Source organism: Lissotriton vulgaris, chromosome 1_1, assembly GCF_964263255.1.
Source record: "Lissotriton vulgaris chromosome 1_1, aLisVul1.2, whole genome shotgun sequence".
In the NCBI taxonomy this organism is placed as follows: Eukaryota; Metazoa; Chordata; class Amphibia; order Caudata; family Salamandridae; genus Lissotriton; species Lissotriton vulgaris.
This window is the reverse complement of record NC_141685.1, coordinates 754,169,742-754,190,265: the sequence shown is the minus strand read 5'-3', so window position 1 is coordinate 754,190,265 and position 20,524 is coordinate 754,169,742. Positions and strand designations below refer to the sequence as shown.

Genomic DNA, 20,524 nt, shown 5'->3' with positions numbered 1-20,524 from the left:
TTATGCATACAGAAATAGAGTGTTTTCATTCATGAATCACTAGCAATTATCTTGGATGAAAACATCACAAGAGGACAACGATCCATTTCAACAATAGATTGTCCCCACCAAGAATACGTTTGGTATAATAAAAACTTGATACGTTACAAACAAATAAAAAGATTAATAATAAAAGAGAGAGGGGGAAGAAAAGGCGCAGGGGGGGAATACTCGCATGAACACTCCAAACAAAAACTAGTATGAAGGCCTAGTAGGCTAATGTTGCTCCTATGTGGTTGCTGATGAATAGAGGGCTAAGCAGGTTGTTAGCAGCATGACAGGAGTGATGCCAGCATATGTCCCCATTAGTGCCATTCTGTTTGTGAACCTGGCAAGCTCATGGGAGATGATCAAATATGTATATTTGAAGGGGATGGAGGGGAGTAGGTCTGTTGTTGTGAGCTTAGATATTGGCGATATGCATGCCAAATGTCCTTGGGTCATGAGATGGGGCGCTGAAGAGTAGAATATATCTCGGTCTGCATGTCGCAGTATGCCAGACTGCGAAGCCATGCCTCATTCCTGGGGCACTGTCTAGTGCCCCAGTTTAATGCAATTTCTCGCTTTGATAACAATAATGCTATGGCTGTGAATCTATGATAGCAAAGCTGGACATCCCCAAATATTCATAGTAATGCCAGTTTGGTGGAGGGGGCAAGTGGCATGGAAATAATATGAGATAGCACCTTAATTATTGTAACCCAGTATGGAGATATGAGTGGGCAAATCCAAGACGTGTGCAAAGTCAGCGCTGGGAAATTGACATTTGGGACATTGAGGGGAACTAGAACCATCATACTTGGCCAACTCTGCCGGTGTGACATATACTCGACAAATGAATTTAAGTTGAAGCAGCTTATGCCTATGATTAGGGGACACCCTCTTGATTTGCTCATGACTGTATGTCCATTGCTTGCCAGTCAGCGGATGACCCAAATCCTCCTCCCGGTGGTGCTGCACCCCTCTGTCCTTTACTTGTTTGAGTGCCATACATGCTTGATACAGTTTGGTGACTAGATGTGAGCCACCCTGGTAGGTTATTAGGAGCGTAAGAGTTGTAAATTCCTCTGGAGGAAGTGGATAGGATGGAACTACCAAACGAAGTTCTCCGAGCAACCTGGTTGCCGCAAATTTGTCCATGAAGGAGATTTCGGTCCACGTCGCCAGGTCAGCCATGGTTATTGCGTGACCCCCAGGAAAGAGGGAGCCAATGGTGTGCAATTGCAGCTTACTAAGTGTGTGTTGTGCTACTTTCTCAGCAGTTGGAGGGAAAAGCAGATTCTGCGGTAATGGGAGGTTGGGGGAGTATAGAGAACCTGAGCCCAGAAGCAGGCTGAGCATATGCCAGGCCCAGCAGGTGGTTGATAATGGTTGTATATCATTCATATCCACACAGACGGCCCAATGGGAATATTGCTCCCATTGGAGTAGGTTCCGACAGATCTCATTCGGGTTTGGCGTATGGGTTGAGGGCATCACGATGGAGTCAATCATACACAAATTGGTCCTGTGTGACAAGATAATATAAGTGTAGGTCAGGAACTGTGAATCCTCCTCGCGCATATGATAGGGTGAGGGTGCCCCAAGCTATCCATGGCCGTCACTCCGCCCAAATTAGGTGAACCAGTAGGCCCCTGATCTGCCACAAGAAGGCCTTGGTTAATGGAATTGGTAGATTGACAAATATGTATAGGAATCGGGGAAGGCCGTTCATTTTGATGAGAGCAATGCGACCGGCCATGGATAGAGGCAGCTGGATCCAAAGCTCTACTTGCAGAGCAATAATTTCCATGGCTTGTGCATGATTAAGACACATGGTTTGTTCTTTATTTCTATGTAAGGTGATACCCAGGTATTTGGTAGTATCTGCTGTCCATCATAGAGTGAGATACCCACCCTCTGGGTCCATTGAGTCAGTGAGTGGGAAGAGTTCTGACCTGTCCCAAGTAACACGCAGGCATGGCATATCTCCAAAATGCCTGATTTTGGCTATTAGGGGCTGAAGAGTTGTACTGGGGTATCTGATAAAAAAGCAGGATGTCATCTCTATACATGGATAGCAACAGCGGCCCAGGTCGGAATCTGAGGCGGTGGTGCATATGTTTTTCTTGTAGGTGCCAAACTAATGGCTCCATTGCCACTAGAAAAAGCAGGGAAGAAAAAGGGCAACCCTGGTGCGTACCGCAAGTAATCAAAAGGGGTGAAACAGAATTGTTCATGCGAGGCCTAGCTGTGGGAGAAGTAAATAGAATTGTGATTAGTGCAATGAAGTTTGCTGGCAGTCCTAACTTTTATAGCATTGCGAAGAGAGAAGGCCAGTCTAGGGGTTCAAAGGCCTTCTCTGCATCGAGTAGTGGCATGGCTGCTGGAGTGGTCATCGATATCCTATTTATTATTGAAAAAACAGTCCGAAAATTTAGGGCGGTCAACATATGTGGTATAAAACCATATTGCACTGGTGATAGAATTTGGTCCAATAGCAATGACAGTCTAGTGGACAGCATTTTAGCAAGTATTTTGTTATCAAAATTTATTAGGGAAAGGGGGCAGTATGAGCTACAAGTGGTGGGGTCTTTGCCGGGTTTCAGTAAAAGGAATATTGCTGCTTCTCTCATTGAGGTGGGGGCCTATGCGATCCTCAAGTGATTCGGCATACACCTCAAGCATATGTGGTGTTAGTGTTTGTTCAAATGCTTTGTTAAAAGCCCCAAATAGTCCATCGAGGCCGAGGGGCCTTCGATCCGTCAGGAGCATCTATAGCTTGGCCTATCCACTCCTCCGTAAAGGGTTCGCTGAGGAATTGTGCTTGCCTCGTGGTCAGCCACACATCGCAACCGCTTCCAGGTAGGCAAGGTGATGTGTGAAGTTAGTGGGTAGTTTGGTCGTGTATAGGGATCAGTAATACAAGACTAGCTCAGCCATAATGTTGATGTTGTCTGTGGCAATAGAATCGTCAGGCTGCGGAAGTGAGGTAATATGTGCAGCTCCCCTGGGAGGTCTAACCAGGCGTGCAAGAGTTCTGCCAGGGCGCTCCTGCTCGCCGTATCTACTTGCCACCTGGTATTTGCCTAATAATGTGGCCTCCCTATCAGCATGCTCATTGAACTGGAGGATTAGAGTGTTTCGTTTATTAGAGGTGTCGTGTGAGGTGGGCGAGATGTCCAAATGCTTAAGCTCAGTTTCAAGTCAGGCAAGGCTGCCGCGTAATGACCGCAGGACCCCAGCCTGATTTTATATGCAGACGCCGCCGATATACGCCTTGAAGGCATCCCATAATACTGCGTATTTCATAACAGAACCAGAGTTTAATGTGAAATATTTGAAAATTTCTTCATGTAGCTCAGATTTGAAGAGAACGTCTAACAAAGCTGTGGCTGGGAAGGTCCATCGATGCTCCCACCCAGTAGCATATAGGATCGCTAGATGGAGAAGCATCGGTGCGTGGTCTGACAGGGTACAGGGCAGCGTGTCTATGTTCCTGACCCAATGGCAGCCTAATGCGTTTGTGAACCAATAATCTATCCTTGTCCAGGTCGAGTGTGGAGCTGAATGGAATGTGTAGTCTGATCTATCATGGTCATCAGATTACATTGCAATGATTGTATGCAAAAAGTGCAAATGTGCATGAATTCCTAACTGCATGGCTAAAATCATGTGAAAGGTACAAATGTAAACTAGGCATTACAAGACCTCAAATTCCTGTCCGATATCATATACATTAATTTCCAGATGTTAACATTCATCTATTTCATGGTTAGAAGCAACGAGTAAATATCAGGTGTAGTTATCTTCTGTTTCATGGTTAAAAGCCATGTGCAAGTAGCAGGTGTACTTATCACTGTTTGATTTTAATAATATTGAACTAACTTTCTGTAGAAATCTGGCTGCCTTGCATGAGGTCTATAGTGAGTCGCTATTTAGTAGTAGCATTATGGCCGGGCGACATGATCTGACTTGAAGAGAGCAGAATACTTTGAGTAAATAATGCCGCCTCAGATTGTTCACAGCTGGGAAAATACACACTAGCAAAGCATGGTTGGCCATGATTGTTTCCATGTTGAGACCTGGTCTTTTGAGGCGAAAGCCCCCAACCTAGTCAAAAGTAGCTGATGCTGGATTGATGGAGTTATGTGCTGGACCAGATACGGCTGGGGCGATCAAATCTCATATGAAGATAAAACCATCCACCCATGTTTTTTCTTCGATAGGGCAGCTTATCCATTATCCAAGCCTTTTGGTTTGCTGCGTTGTTGGCTATTTTTTGGAAATCAGTAAAACTATAGTCGGTGTTCCAGGCGTCATGCACGTCAAGCGCTGTTAATGCTTGTTCAAGTACGGTGTGCCAGACTTTTCTATCTTTTGGTTGGTTCTTCATTTCCGTCCAACAAAACCCCAACAAGGAATTCTCCTGTGCTGCTTTTAATTTCCAGCAAATTTGTATTATTGCCACTTGTCTGACCGGATGTTGGTTTGATTACCCGAATTCCAAGTGAACTTGAGCTTGTGACGTAAACTGCGGAATCTGGAAGATTTGTTTAAATTGTCCTGATTGCTGGAGATTCAGGAAGTTGGTGTCTTGGCCGTTAAATAGTTTAGTGCCATAATTAAGAGTTGGGAGAAATTTGGCAACAATGACTTTTAGCAGATGGGAATTCGATGGACACTTTAATTTCAGTTTTAACATACTTGATGCGAATTCGAAGTTTATTTGCTTGAGCTTTTCTGGAGTTTAGGTGTTCTTTAAGTGTGACCCTTGTGTAGACCACTACTCCCAGGTATTTGTAGGAGGCACGCTGCTCTATTCTTTTTCCTGCTGCATACCACTGGTATTTGGCACGCAGCTCTATTCTGTTTCCTGCTGCATACCACTGGTATTTCTTTTTGTTGGGCGCTGTGTTTGCTGAAAAACACACAACCTTGGTTTTGTTGTAGCTGTGAGATAAACCTAGGGGCATATTATCAAGACAAGCGATAACATTTTTGCTGCTTTAGAGCGGCGATAATGGGCTTGATAATATGCTCTATGGAATTCCAATTGAAGCCCATGTTAGATGTGAAGGACATCTAACATGAGCTTCAATTATTATCAAGCCCATTATCGCCGCTTTAGCTGCAGTTTTCTGCCGCTAAAGTGGTGATCATTTTATCGCCTGTCTTTATAATATGCCCCGTAGCTCCTAGGTATATTCCACCAGCTTTGTGATCAGGCGCTGGAGGCCCACTGGTGTGTGACTGCATAGAATGACGTCGTCTGCATATTGCAAACTTCTTATTTTGCGCTGAGCGATCAGCGGGGATCACTTAGAACTTCTGATAGCCTCTTGTCTAGGTCTGCATTGAAGATGTTAAAAAGACTAGGAGCCAGCACACATCCCTTCTTTAGACATATATATGTAAGGATACTTGCTGTGGTACATTCTCCGTTGCCCAGTTTTATCTGAACCCAAGTGGATGTGTACAAATTAACAATGGCCCGTAGTAGAGTTGTCTAGGTACCATGTCGAACGCTGCTTTCAGGTCGACGAAGCAGGTGTACAGTTTGATGGATTTTCGCTTGGCTTTTTAAACAAGGAGATTCAAGGCAAGAAGGTTACACATCGTATGTGTACCAGGCCTAAAGCCTGTCTGTGTGACTGGAATGATCTTGCTAGTTGTGACCCATTCTTCCAGAGCTATCAGAAGATTGGACGCATATAATTTAGCTTCTACATTGATTCAGGCGATTAGCCTGAAGTTCGCTGGATCCGACCTGGCACCCGCTTTGAATATATCGGATGCAGAATGCTGCCTCTCCAAGACGCTGGTATGCTGTTTGTTTGAAAAGCATGGCTGAATAGTGAAATAAAAAATTGTGCCCAAAACGATTTGTCGTGTTTAAATGGACCATTAAGTAGGCCATTTGGGCCTGGAGCTCTGTTAGATCTTAGTTTTTTCATAATCATGGTGACCTGGTTAGTTCAAATCCGGTTTTCCTCAAAAAGGTTTTCCGAATTGTTGTTTTTTGATTGATACGCTGCATTATGATCTATATTCTTAATTTGATAATTAATGTTTTTGTCCATGTTATTTTTGGTTAATTCGGCTACCAGTCAGCCGCTAGAATATTTGCGTTATGTTGATAGGAAGCTCCATTTGCTATGTTATTTATTTCCCCCCAGAATTTTTTGTTATTATTTGATTTACTTATTCCTATAGTTTTAGCCAAATTTTGGTTTGTTGTGTTTTCTTTACCATCCAAACTGCTTTATTATCATTCTGCCTTAACTGATGTATTTGTTGCTTTTCCCCTTCGCTCGTTGTTAGGGCCTTTCCACATAGTTTTCTCATTTCTCGGTTAAATGCCCTTTTTTTCACTGCCAAGAAGCCTAAAGGCTCTGTTGTTTTCGTCCTTTGGTTACTTCCATGGTGTCTGTTCTGTGATGGAAATTTGGAAATCAGCATCGTGGTCATATTGTCCCAAGTTACCCATGGCTGTGTCGAGTTTTGTTCTTGTATTATCGACGGTGAGTTTTTTAGGTAATTCATTATCTCACACACGTTTTTGCCATTCCACACAAGCCTTTTTAGATAGTACGGGCTCGGGACTTTGGCAGGTCATTACTTTCTGATGCTCTTGGCGTTTGAATATGAAATTCAATTAACTGAGGGCTGTGATCGCTCTCAAATCAATGGGTTATTTGATAGCTGGAGATGTTTTGTAATAGCTCAATGTACACTATTGTGTAGTCTAGGACAGAATGTGTCTGCTTAGATATTCTGGTTGTATTCACTGGTTGATCTTGCGGGAAGTGACCATTTAAAGTTATCATCCCTGTATCGACTAATACTGAAATGTAAAGTTGGCCATGGCGATCTTTTTTAAGATAGTTTGTAATTACTGGGAGAATCATTTGCCCATTGAATTTGGTTTGTTGTTTTTTTTTTGTGCCTGATCCACTTGGAGCAAGCACATGTTGAAGTCGCCAGACAGCATGATACCTGCCTGCGGAAAAGTTGATTGCAATGATTTGATCAATGCTTTGATGGTCATAATTTTCTCCTGTTTGGCTTTTGATGCTTGGTGAATGTATATGTTACATATTCTAAAAACTTTTCCTCATTGTTATGTTGCCAACCATTAAGTGGATCTTGCGATAGCAACATTTTTATATATTGCGTCCAGGTTTGTCCTAGCTCAATCAGTTTATAGGACCATGGTGTGCTTGTGCTAAGGTAGATTGGTAGACCGCCAAATGGCCTGCCTGATGCTTTACCTTTAGTGGCAGGTTGCTGGAATCCTCTAAAACCATTGATCGGCATAGGTGCCGTGGTCCAAGTTTCCTGAAGTAGGAGTATATCAAATTTTTTGAAAAAAGTTTGCAAATCTACCTCATCTGCCTTTCTGCCTAAACTGTTGATTTAATTTAATTTTAATTTAATTACAGATTTGTACCGCGCTGGGAATCGACTCCCGAAGGAGTATCTCCGCGCCTCTGGCGTCATCTTTGAACAGAGCAGGTCCTGCAAAGTATGGATATTAAAATATTACAATGAGGTATAAAACTAATATTGGAAGAAAAAAGTTTTTAGTTTCTTCCTAAAAGGAAGATGATCCCTACATTGTCTGATCTCTCTGGGGAGAATGTTCCACAGCCTCGGGCCAGCCACTGACAAGGCCCTACCCCCTTGCCTTGCCCTCTTAATCCTAGGATCTCCTGATCTAAGAGATCGGGAGGGAACGTAGGCATTAAATATTTTTGTCAGGTATTCAGGGCCTTTCCCTGTAAGGCACTTATGGATGACACAACATGTCTTAAACAGTACTCTCTGTTTCACTGAGAGCCAGTGAAGCTTAGTTAACAGAGGTTTAGATGGAGTACGTGCAGGGACATTAAGGACAAGGCGTGCAGCAGTGTTTTGTACAACCTGCAATCTGGAGATGACCCCCTCGTTGGCAGCTAACAGCAATCCATTGCAGTAATCAAGCCTGCTCAGCACAAGCGCCTGTACCAAGGTTTTTCTAGTGGTGTCAGGGAGCAGGGGGAACACTCTACGGAGAAGCCCAATGACATGGAAACAGGAGCCAACCACTTGGTTTCCATGTTGTTTCAATGAAAGCTCCTGATCCAGTTTTACTCCAAGATTTTTCACACATTGTTTGGGTTCAGGGACTGGGCCTAGATCTTGCGGCCACCAGTCAGGAGTCCACAGGCATTTGGCTTCCCCAAAGAGCATCACCTCCGTTTTGGAAACGTTGCATTGTAAATAGTTTGAGGCCATCCAATGGGCCACTTCTTTCATACCCCGGGCAAAGGAGTTTTGCACTTCAGATGTCAGAGTTTTAAACGGAAAGAGGAGTTGAGTATCGTCGGCATACGATACTGGGATAAAGCCGTGAGATCTCATGATGTTCGCCAGGGGGGCCACATAGATATTAAATAAAGTGGGGCTCAAACATGAGCCCTGTGGCACCCCCTTGGAGATCTCCAGCTCCTCTGACCGATACGTCCCCATGGTGACACTTTGGGTACGGTTAGTGAGAAAGCTCCTTAACCAGGACAGCACTCTGCCTCCCAGGCCGATGTCAATTAGTCTGGAGGTCATGATGTCATGAGACACCGTGTCAAACGCCGCTGACAAATCTAAAAGCACCAGGATAGCGGAAAAGCCCGCATCCTGGAGCATGCGAAGATTGTCAACGACGGACAACAGGGCAGTCTCAGTGCTGTGCCTAGGTCTAAACCCAGACTGGGAGGGATCCAACCCCCCTGCACTCTCAATGAAATTTGATAAGTGCCGATTGACAAACTTCTCCGTCAGTTTTCCAAAATATGGAAGGAGTGAAATAGGTCTTAAGTTTGTCAATTCAGTCCAGGGGATGGTGTTATTTTTCCTGAGGGGTTTTACAAGTGCCCGTTTCCAATCTAAGGGGACTTCCCCTGTACTCAGGGACAAGTTGATCACCTGCTGGATTCCTGTGGCCAAAACATCAGCCACGGATGGCATAATGCGTGCCGGGATGATGTCAGAGGGGCACCCGCTCTTTGTCTGGTTGATCAGAGTAATTACCTCCCCTGTTGTTATAGGAGGGAATTCTGTCATCTTATTAGGGTGGATAATATCCATTTGTACTCCAGTGGCTAGGTGGGCCATGTTGTCCACTATGTTCTTATCTTTGGTAGCTATTATTTTATCATATATACCCTTGATCTTGTTATCAAAAAATTGGGATATATTGTCACAGAGTTCCTTGGAAGCTATCTCAATGGTCTCACAGGCGGCAGGTTTAGTGAAGGTTTGTAGAACTTGATACAAAATCCTTGCATTATTTCCTGCTGCTGATAGTTGTGCTGCTATGTGTTGTTTTCGTGCAGCGCGGATGGCTTTGTAGTAGATATTTTGAGAGGTGTTATAATTCACCCTATCCTCTGCCTTGTGAGTTCCCCTCCAGAGTTTTTCTAATTTTCTGGTAGTTAATTTTAATAATCTTAGGTCCTCCGTGAACCATACTTCTTGTTTAGAGGCAGGTCGAGATTTAAAAGTTCTCAAAGGTATAACCTCCTCTATGGCCACTGTCACTGCTTCCTCAAAGTTACATAACGCAGTGGTTACGTTGGCTGTACATTTGCCACAACTGGGTTCTATGTATTTCCCCCTAAAACCATCTGATGTCAGTTTGTGCCAGGGTCTCCTGGTATCTGCCATCACCCTCTGAGTGGGTTGCGGTTTGTGATTAATGCTAGTATAAAATGTGATGATGGAATGGTCTGTCCATTCCACCTGAATGGGAGGTGTACATATTATAGCAATTGAATTAGACAACACCAAGTCCAAAGTATGGCCTGCCCGGTGTGTTGGTCCCTGATTGATCTTTTTAAGCCCCAAAGTGTCTAGGTCTGTCAATAGGGTCATGGCCTCAACACAGTTATCTAGTTCGCTATGGGTGTTGAAATCCCCTACCAAAAGAAAGTCTGAGTTCTCCTGTACATATGGTGCCAGCTGTTCCAAGATGTTCCAAGCAAAACCAAAGGGGATGATGGACGGAGTGTTAAACAATGCAAGCACTCACCTCCAGTCCACTGATCTGGGTTTAATCCATCATCATCCCCTTTGGTTTTGCTTTGTTCGCCCTAAGCTGGCAGGGTATGCCCAGACGTGGGCCCCTTGCTCACTTTGCCACTGGATTCAAGCTAGCCAGGCTGCTGACGGTTGATTAGCCAGAAACCGGTCCCAGGATGCTTGTTTCCGGTCCAGGAAAGACCTGGCTTCGCAGTTCGGGCTGGACTGTTCCCATGAGGCACAGGGTCAGACTGATTTGCATATGGCCATGTCTGAACTGGGGGGGCGAGGTGATCTAAAGAATGATGATGATTAAACCCAGATCAGTAGACTGGGGGTGAGTGCTTGCAATGTTTAACACTCCGTCCATCATCCCCTTTGGTTTTGCTTTGTTCACCCTAAGCTGGCAGGGTATGCCCAGACGTGGGTCCCTTGCTCACTTTGCCACTGGATTCAAGCTAGCCTAGCGGATGACGGCTGATTAGCAAGAAACCGGTTCCAGGTTGCTTGTTTCCGGTCCAGGGAAGAAATGGCTTGGCAGTTTGGGCTGGACTGTTCCCATGAGGCACAGGGTCAGACTGATTTGCATATGGCCATGTCTGAACTGGGGTGGCGGAGTGATCTAAAGAATGATGATGGATTAAACCCAGATCAGTTGACTGGGGTTGAGTGCTTGCAACGTTCTACACTCCGTCCATCATCCCCTTTGGTTTTGCATTGATATTCCAAGAGCACAGATGTAAGTTACTTTTTCATGTCTTGTTTTCCTATGTCTCCGTGCCCAGAGTGGTCCAGAAAAGAACTTTTCAGGCTCGACTGGTTGCTTCGGGTGCATCTTGATGGATGATACTTAGGTTTGACCAGCTCTCCTGGGCATTTACTCTGGGTCCTACTGCCCCCCGGAGTAGTCCGTTGTGCATTGCTGAACTTAACTTGGCTGTTGAGTTTAGAGGGCCAGGATATCATTCTATTTCTGTTGTTCTTATTTCGATTACCCATTTTACAAAGAAATCTCTGTGACTCCAGACTTCCGTTGTAATTTTTGGATCGATGCATTGTGCTTGAACATTGGCATTCATGATACGTTGTGTGAGGGTCTTTCTGCACCCGCTCAATAATGTAATTTAATACTTGGATTTTTCTTTCTATGCCGGAAACGTGTAGCGTGAGAGCTTGCAGGAGATCTACTTGCAACTCTACTTTTTCTGAATGTTGAAATAATGCAGATGAGATGGTTTCCATTATGTTGATGAATGGGGGCCATAGCAATTCTAGCGCAGGGACACGCCGGTGAGCGTAACTAAGCGCTTTATAAAATTCCAAAATAAATAAATAAATAACGGACATTATGAGAGTGAAAGATGGTCTGTCTAATTGGCTTCCAGTCGCTGGCTAAAGTGGATATCGTCTCCTGGTTTGATCATAGTGTTGTCTTTGAAGCCTCTTATCAGGCTTGTGTTTGGTTGAATAATGAGGGCAACCCCATTTGAGACTTTATTGATTGATCTGTTCTTGAGTGAACTATGGGTCCGGTCCCTGTTCATGATTTTATTGGTTAGAGTATGGTATTATAATCATAATCATAGATGAGCCCTGTTAATGGTTGGTCATTTGGGGTGAAAAGAGGAGTTTCTGCCATCTGGACTTCGTGTTTTGGACGGAGTGGACCTATTAGCCATTCTTGAGTTTCTGACGCTAGTTTGGGCAGGGCCACTGATTGTCCCCCCAGGATGTTTTCGTCTCTCTTGCTTGTGCTGTCCACACTGGCTTTGGAAGAAACAAGTGCCTGGCCTTCACTAGATTTGGCCCCAAGTGTACAAGGGAATGCCCCGAGACTTGCGGACCGGAACTTTGTAATTGCCTCTAGCCCCAATTATCTTGGATTCGTTTGTGACTTTTGTGGTGCTTCACTTGCGTTTATCTGAGCTGCCACGAATGCTTGATTGCCAGTTGTTTTCAAAGTCTTTGGAGTGCTGCAGCTATCCTCCAATGGAATGTTAATACGTGCTCTCGCCAAGTTCGATGTGATTGTGGATCCAGCTAAGGATGACATTTTTATGCTTGGATTCTAAGGTCTAGTTGTTTTTTTCTAAGGATAATATACAAATCTTTAAAATATGTCCCAGCAACATTGCATATTAGTCCTAATCATATCTTAACTACAAAGCACATTGTAAAGAAATGAAAAACGACCTCCAAAATTAAGTGAGTGTTTCTTCCTAGTCCATTGACATCGTGGAGTAGGTTTAACAAGACACAGATAAAGAAAGAAAATGAAGTGCATTTTGGGACAGTGTGACTTTTTGCTGACAGGCTCTGAGTCTACAATGGGAAATTCATTGGTAGATGCTGGCATCAAGGATGGACTTGCAAAGGTGGCTGATTTATGCTCTGAGAGCAGCACTGTCATTCTGAAAGCATTTTTGTCTTTAACCCAGCAATGAAAGGAAACTCCGTTTAACCTTCATGCAGCTTTGAAATCATGGTCAAACATTCAGTAAGGTTTATAGTTATACACATAAATATCTCTATATATACCACTATTTAAAATTGAACACCTTGCCATGTTTGCCTTGTAAATCTTTAGTAAACGTGTCTTGTTCATCAAGCGAGAAGTCTTATTAAAGTTGTCGGGCATTTGCGTCTCTCAAACGTTTACAGTTGCCTGTACTCACCACATTAAAAGCCACACGAATAATAATGAAGTAAGGTAATTCTTACCACATTATAATTAGAGGTATGTAGAGTTGAAAAGATGTTTTTGCAAACTTCCTAAAGATTTCTGGAAAACTTTGAATCTCTATGCAGATTGTAATGTTTTTCACAAAGCTGAAATTCTAAGGTAACAGGCTATATATGACACAAAATATCCTTTTTAATCATTTAATGTTAAAATATGGTTTAATAGAGAAGCATTATAAAGAAATTAGTTTAAAGACTTTTGGACATCAGATTTGCTAAGGATTATCTCTCTGATTCTCAATCTGAAATCAGCGCAAACAGTGTTTGCTTGCCCTCGATTTTGGATTTGCACCCATTGCAGAATGAAAAGCTTACCTTCGTGGTATGGAAGAGTGGATATGGAAGAATCAAGGGATTTCCTATCCATCTAGAGCCACCAAAAACATAGTTGAGATGTGGCACAGCTCTTCTCAATCCACCATTGTCCTGCAGCCTGCCTGTGTAGCCTCAAGATCCAATGGGCCGGTGTTGGTCAGTTTTTTTAATTGATCAGTGATTCAAGTATTTTTTAAGAGAATTGCTCTAGGTGGGTGGTTGAGATCGGGTTGAAAAATATTGGTCCCGTGTGCCAACACTGTATTTGTGTAGTACTCCAGTCATCTCCTAGAATAACAATGCAATGCCATGGTGCCAATTCTTGACAAATGTATCATTCATGCCGTCACTACAACTGAAGTATGTCTTGTCAATTAGCTTCAGCTAAGTTTTTCTTTTTTGTCAGTTCACATCCAGTGTCACACCACAGCGAAAGACCTGTCGGGAGAGCACAATGAGTGAGTATTGTTGACAAATCCTTACCTAAGAACCGCTTCATGGCACTGCTCATAATTCCATCGGTCTGCATGCTGCCTCACTGGAGATATTGTCAGTGGGATAATTTGAATTCATCCTTGGAATGTCCTCCAAGCCCCACTTTAGTTTTAGAGCAGAATTATGTGATGCCAGATAGTCTTCCCTAACTCTTTGAGATATACGAACTCACATGAGATAAATAACATTCCATATGTGTGTTGCATTCCAAAATATTACTACAAACCTAAGAGTCTTCCAAATGTAAATACCCTTGTTTTAATGGTGCTGGTAATAACAGAGGTAATGACTAGAGATAGTGATAAAGCTACCATAAGTCATTACCTCTGTATTTATATTTTCACTTCTAAAGTGAGAAATAATCAAGTGTAACAAGGTTATTAAGAGTAAATTCTGCACCTTCGTAGACTTGTTTTACATCAGTCGTTAAATGCTAGTAACACTGCTGCCTGCAGTTACCACGAGGTTCTACTGTAATCACCATTATTGTTTAAATACAACAGAGCAGTGGAAATGTCTGGTTACACTATCAGATGGTATTATTACCACTTTCCTTATTTTCTGGAAACTTTGACCCTCTTCCACTCGTTTTAAATTGATATGTCACGATGTGCGTCCTGAATATCAACTACAGAGTATCATGGGACACTAATATCTTGGACAGAATGTTGAGGGACAAAATATCGAAAAGTAAGTATTTGTAGATGTGCTATGCCTACGGTCTACATCTATGAACTTTGATGATACTTATATCTTCAAGGTACATAGATGTGGAATAATGATATGTCACGGTGTGGATCCTGAATATCAACTATAGAATAACATGGGACACTAGTATCATAGACAGAATATTGAGGGACAAAATATCGAAAAGTAAGTATGTGTAGATGTGCTATGCCTACGGTCTACATCTATGAACTTTGATGATACTTATATCTTCAAGGTACATAGATGTGGAATAATGATATGTCACGGTGTGGATCCTGAATATCAACTATAGAATAACATGGGACACTAGTATCATAGACAGAATATTGAGGGACAAAATATTGAAAAGTAAGTATGTGTAGATGTGCTATGCCTACGGTCTACATCTATGAACTTTGATGATACTTATATCTTCAAGGTACATAGATGTGGAATAATGATATGTCACGGTGTGGATCCTGAATATCAACTATAGAATAACATGGGACACTAGTATCATAGACAGAATATTGAGGGACAAAATATCGAAAAGTAAGTATGTGTAGATGTGCTATGCCTACGGTCTACATCTATGAACTTTGATGATACTTATATCTTCAAGGTACATAGATGTGGAGTTAATTATATGTCACGGTGTGGATCCTGAATATTAACTATAGAATAACATGGGACACTAGCATCATAGACGGAATATTGAGGGACAAAATATCGAAAAGTAAGTATGTGTAGATGTGCTATGCCTACGGTCTACATCTATGAACTTTGATGATACTTATATCTTCAAGATACATAGATGTGGAGGTAATGATATGTCACGGTGTGGATCCTGAATATCAACTATAGAATAACATAGGACACTAATATCATAGACAGAATATTGAGGGACAAAATATCGAAAAGTAAGTATGTGTAGATGTGCTATGCCAACCTCTACATCTAAGAACTTTGATGATACTTATATCTTCAAGGTACATTGATGTGGAGTAAAGAATAGTAAATCTAAACTTCCCAACATGCACTTACCTTTCAATATTTTGCCCACTGATATTTGGTCTACGATTTTAGTGTGCCACAATATTCGTGTCCTTGATATTCCAAAGTAAAAACATATGTCACCATCAAAGGGAGGTTCCCCAATGCGGCGGTCGGAACCAACCGTCTACTCAGTACAGTACATGGGCAAAATATCAGGCTAGGGATCTTCCTGGTTCATTAATGATTTCAGGAGGTGACATTGTATGACCTTCCTTCCCTCAGACATATGGTAGGCAGGCTGATTGCTTAAAGTAACGCCTAAAGAAGGTACTCTCAGACAAGCGTTTCTATCCTGCCTGGAGCTGACTGTATTACAATGACATTTTATAATCTGTGACAAAACTATAAGTTTAAAGCAGTTTTTCATCAAGCCGATTACATACTTGTGAGTTTCAAATAAATATACAAACGCACTTCCAAAAATGGCTGTGTAGGTGTCACCAACCGAAAAGTATTTTTCTGAATGTTGAATGCAAAGTTAAAGATTCGAGATGAAATAAATGTGGCCTGATATTCTTTTAAGTTTCACAACACTAATGTGTTTACAATTGAAATAAAACGAACCAATGCGGTGAAACTTGTACACCACCCAATATATTTTTTATTGGAGACTTTTTAAAAAAACACATGGGCCGGTACAAGAGGTGCAAGATAATGGAAACACCTCACATCCTCTAAGTAGTAAGTGCAGACACTTTCAAAAATGCCCCACTTCTACTATGAGGATAAGCATTAAAATGTAACAGGCACATCAGGACGTAAGCATGTGTGTGTGTGTATCACTGGGGGAAAAGGCCAAACAAAATGGCAGGAATTGTACATTTAAGTAGAGATTAATATCTCTCCTTAGCCTACTTTATAAAGTAGCATTATGTTGTGCAAGGATGTTGCCCAGTTGCGCCGGGGCATTTACACTGTATTATATATTATTTTTTTTATTTTCAAATAGTCAACTTTATTGTTCCGTCTAACAAATGCAAGCCATACAATACACAAGAATTCGAGTTGCAATTTGTAATTAAAATGACGTATAAAACTTGCTACCTTATCATTAACAGGGGGGGAAAAGATTGGTATGGTAAATACATCCCCCTTAAACTTCTCAATATTAAAATAAAAAGATGTTAATCATAATGGAAGCGAATTATTAAAATGCCAATACGGCCACCTTATGCCTTAAAATGGTATTTCCACTTGTAGCATACTGACTGCGGTTGCACAAGACTCATACATTAGACCGTTGTAAGAACTCAAATCTAGCTTTAGGAGATTTGTTGGCTATCCCAAAATATTACGATATAAACTAGCAACTTCTAGAAAAACAAAAAGTGAACCTGCTACTGTTAAAAAGGAGTCAAACCATATCTTGGTTCCCACTGTAAACTGAATATCCATAAAGTGAATGTGCTATTTCTAAAGAAGTTCAAACGCCCTTATGGTCATGCAGTAGTAGACAGAATAATGACTCTAAGTGCCAGTGCAAAGCACTTAGAAAGTGCAGGCATGGCGAAATAAAGATGTAATGACTCCTTCTAACAACTGTATTTTTGAGGTTTACTGAGGATGGGGAAATACTCATATGAAAGACCCAATTTGATTAGTCTTTACAATTTAAATAAAGGTAAGAAAAAGCAAAAAATAAGCAAAAAAAGAGAGGAAAAAAAACACGCAAATTTTGAGTCGGCCAAGCCACATTCTACTACATTGTAAATTTACCGTTTTGTTTTGCAAGGATTGGCCAGCTCATGTGATGCATGGCATTCCTCAAGCGCTGGGGTTTGCCCGGTTATCGTCTTCAGGGGAGTACATCTCACAGAGTCCTAGGCATTAGCACGACAATGCCGCCTCCTGTTTCTTCTCTTTTCATGTAGGTGACAAACGGACAAAACTTCTTCTCAATTTTAGGAGTGTGGTCATGAATCAGTGCAGATAGTTTCTCCATGGCATATATGGTCCATACTTTATCCTCACCACATATTGAGTGCTGGAGTGTGTGGTTGTTTCCACATCTGGGCATTGCTTAGGTGAACAGCTAATAGATAGTGGGAACGTAATTTCCTATTATAGTGGCCATGGGATACAGTCTCTGCTCTCCTAGGAGTAACGGAAGTGGTTCCCGGGGTACAGTGACTTTTTGTCATAACTCATATTTGTATAAGAACCTGATGTCAAAATGACTGGATATGGGGGTTTGACCACCAAGTGTGCATGAGAGTTCCATATTTGCCACAGCCTTTCCACCATAGGTCAGGGCTGCCAGGCATCTTGTGCAATTGTATGGGGGTAAGGTACCATTGTGTCAATATCTCATATAAATTCTCCTTGTGACATATGCACATTAAGGACTTCGCATCTCTCTTCCAGATAGTCTTCTAAGCCTCCTCTGAGATTTCAGTTCTCAAGTCTCTGTCCCATTGGTGATATAGGCGTGTTTCTTATGGGGAGTGAGAGAGAGGATGTAGTGGTAAAGTCAGGAGATGTGCCTCTGTCTGATACTGTTGCTAAAAAGAGATTCGCTACAAACTTTGTCTCAAAAAGTTCTCAACCAACCCAATGTAACCCAATGTAAATCCTGCCTAAGCCTATAAACGTCACGCCTGCCTAGACTAGATTTTTGGGTTAAAACTTTCAATGACAGGAGGTCGCCGCCGTTGGAGAAGCCCTTTAAGAGGGGGGTGGATGGATGTCCCTGATTCCAAGTGTGAAACCTCAAATCCGTTGTGGCTGGGGGAGAATCAGAATTGTTAATCAGCAGAGTCAGAGGGAAAAGTAGGTAGAAAATCCTCATTTGTGGAATATTATTTGCCAGTAATCAAGTTGCTCAACCTTTGTAAGAAGGAGGATGTGGGGTCTCAGCCAAGCCCTGTTTGGCAGCCATAGTGTATCCTTAGCCACATGCGTGCGGGGGTTATTTTTGCGCTACGCAGCTTTTTTCTAAAAGCCGCGTTACATGACGAGCTCAGCTCGTCATCCGCACACGACCACCGTGGCTGATGACGAGCTGAGCTCGTCATCAGCATCGAAGGGGTTAAGTGAAACTGCAGAGAATGGTTGCTCGAACTCTATTCGGGGTTTGACCTCTGGGCTATGGTTCCAGTTTAAGCGTGTGTGTATCTCAGCATTCAACATGTTCAATGTGAAATATTGGGAAATCCCAAACCTCCCTCATTTATGGGGGGTGAGAGGGTTGAGCTTGCTACTCTTGGGGACGTGCCCCGACACACAAAACTAAGCATTTCTTGTCAGATTAACAACAATGTCATTTTGGATATTGTAATGGTAAGCGTTTGTAGTATATAGAGTAGGCGTGGCATGACATTTATTTTCTGGCTGTTTAACATGCCCAACTAAAACATTTCAAGTTTGTTCTATTTATGTAGGTGTTTGTGTAGGGCATTAATAAATGGGGTACTATTACTATCTAGTTCATTCAACCCTCCTTGATGTAAGTGCTCTCGTAAGTGGTTGTGTGACTCCACCACTCCCATGCTTTACAATTAAGAACAATTGATTTTGAAGCCAGACATGTGTATGAGTTTCAATTCCTCTTACTTTGTGGGTATTGTTCGGTCTGGATTGGTCACAAACAAAAGACATCATCTGCAAACAAGACAAATGTATGTTCCATCGTTTCTCACCCTAATTCTATGACTTTTGGGGTTGCTCTGAACATTGGTCTAAAGGGGTTCTAAAGATAATGCAAATGTAAGGGAGAGAGGGGGCACCACTGTCTCGTTCCCCTAGACAAAGGAATCTCTGGTATATAATCCCCATTCATCTTAACTTTTGTGGATGGTCTTTGATAGTTCACCTAAATAAATGTTTTCATCATGGGGCTAATGTGGATTTTTTCTAGTAGCTTCAATTAGTGCGGCCATATCCACCCTGCTGAAGGCCTTCTCTCCCTCAGATGAGAGAAGGGCCATTGATTGGTTTCATCTCTCAGCCATGTCCATACGTGTCACTGCTAGGCCAGTATTATTATTTGCTTGTCTGTTTTTAGTGAAGACTGACTGTTGAACAGAGATAAGGCACGGTAAAAGGGAGTCTGTGGACAAATATAGACCTAAATATTTTCATATCACAGTTTAGAAGGGTGATTGGACTGTACGATGTGCAAAGTTTCAGATTTATGTCGGATTTTAGGAGGAGAGTAAGGGGGTACCCAGCATAGTGTCCTTTACCATCTCTGATGTCAGAAAGAATTTAAATACTTTTGTGAGAGGCTTGCCTAGTAGGACAGCATATGCCTTATAGAAGGAGGCCATCAAGCCATCCTGGCCTGGAGAGTTCCAAGAGGGTATTAGTTTAATGACAGGAGGTCGCCGCCGTTGGAGAAGCCCTTTAAGAGGGGGGTGGATGGATGTCCCTGATTCCAAGTGTGAAACCTCAAATCTGTTCTGCGGCATTACAGGACTCACCAGTAACCAGATGGCGGCATGATCAGACAGTGTTTTAACATCAATGGTTGTATCTACCAGTCTAGATAGTAGGTCTCTAGAAGTTAGGAAATAATCAAGTCAAGAGTAAGTACTATGAACATTGCAATAGACTGTGTAATCTTTCTTACCAGGGTGGTGATGACACCATGCATCTACCAAATTCAGGTCCATTATCCCTTGAGTCACTGAAGAGGTGGTTGGGTTTTTTGCTGTGTCTTGGGTGAGAGTGGTCCATCGAAGTCTTGAGTATGGTATTATAGTCGCCGCCAATTATAATGTGACCTATGGCAAAATGAGAGATTCCAGGAAAGTGAGCGGCATAGAAATTCTTTGTCCTCATTAAGGCCATAGAGAGAGATGATACTTAACATATGCCAAATTTGCCACAGAAGCTCAGTTCGCAGTCCTATTGGTCTGTGTATGTACTTTCAGTATGGAAGGCCAGATCTCTGCGTATGTGGATTGACAGCCCTCTTAATCTGCATGTGTATGAAGCATGGAATTGCAAGGTATAAAAGTATGACTGAAGTTGATTGGTGTGTGCTTTAACAAGGTGTGTCTCCTGCAATAGCAAAACATCCACCTCTTTCTACTTAATCATTAGGAGCAGTCCTCACCACTCTATTGGGGTGAAACAAGAGAGTAGAGAGAATAGTTTGTAGTTTTCCTGCGTTTACAGAGTTGAGATATAGGGACTCAATTTTAGAGTC

General features: G+C 42.3%; 1 protein-coding gene across 1 annotated transcript in view; it reads left to right on the top strand.

The window, feature by feature from the left end:
- The window catches only part of LOC147747768 (uncharacterized), a 62,771-nt gene that overhangs the window by 16,859 nt on the left and 25,388 nt on the right, over positions 1–20,524 (top strand). The window contains exon 4 of the mRNA XM_086955599.1: positions 13,541–13,592. Coding sequence (XP_086811725.1) covers positions 13,541–13,592 — 52 coding nt within the window. The remainder of the gene's footprint in view (positions 1–13,540; positions 13,593–20,524) is intronic.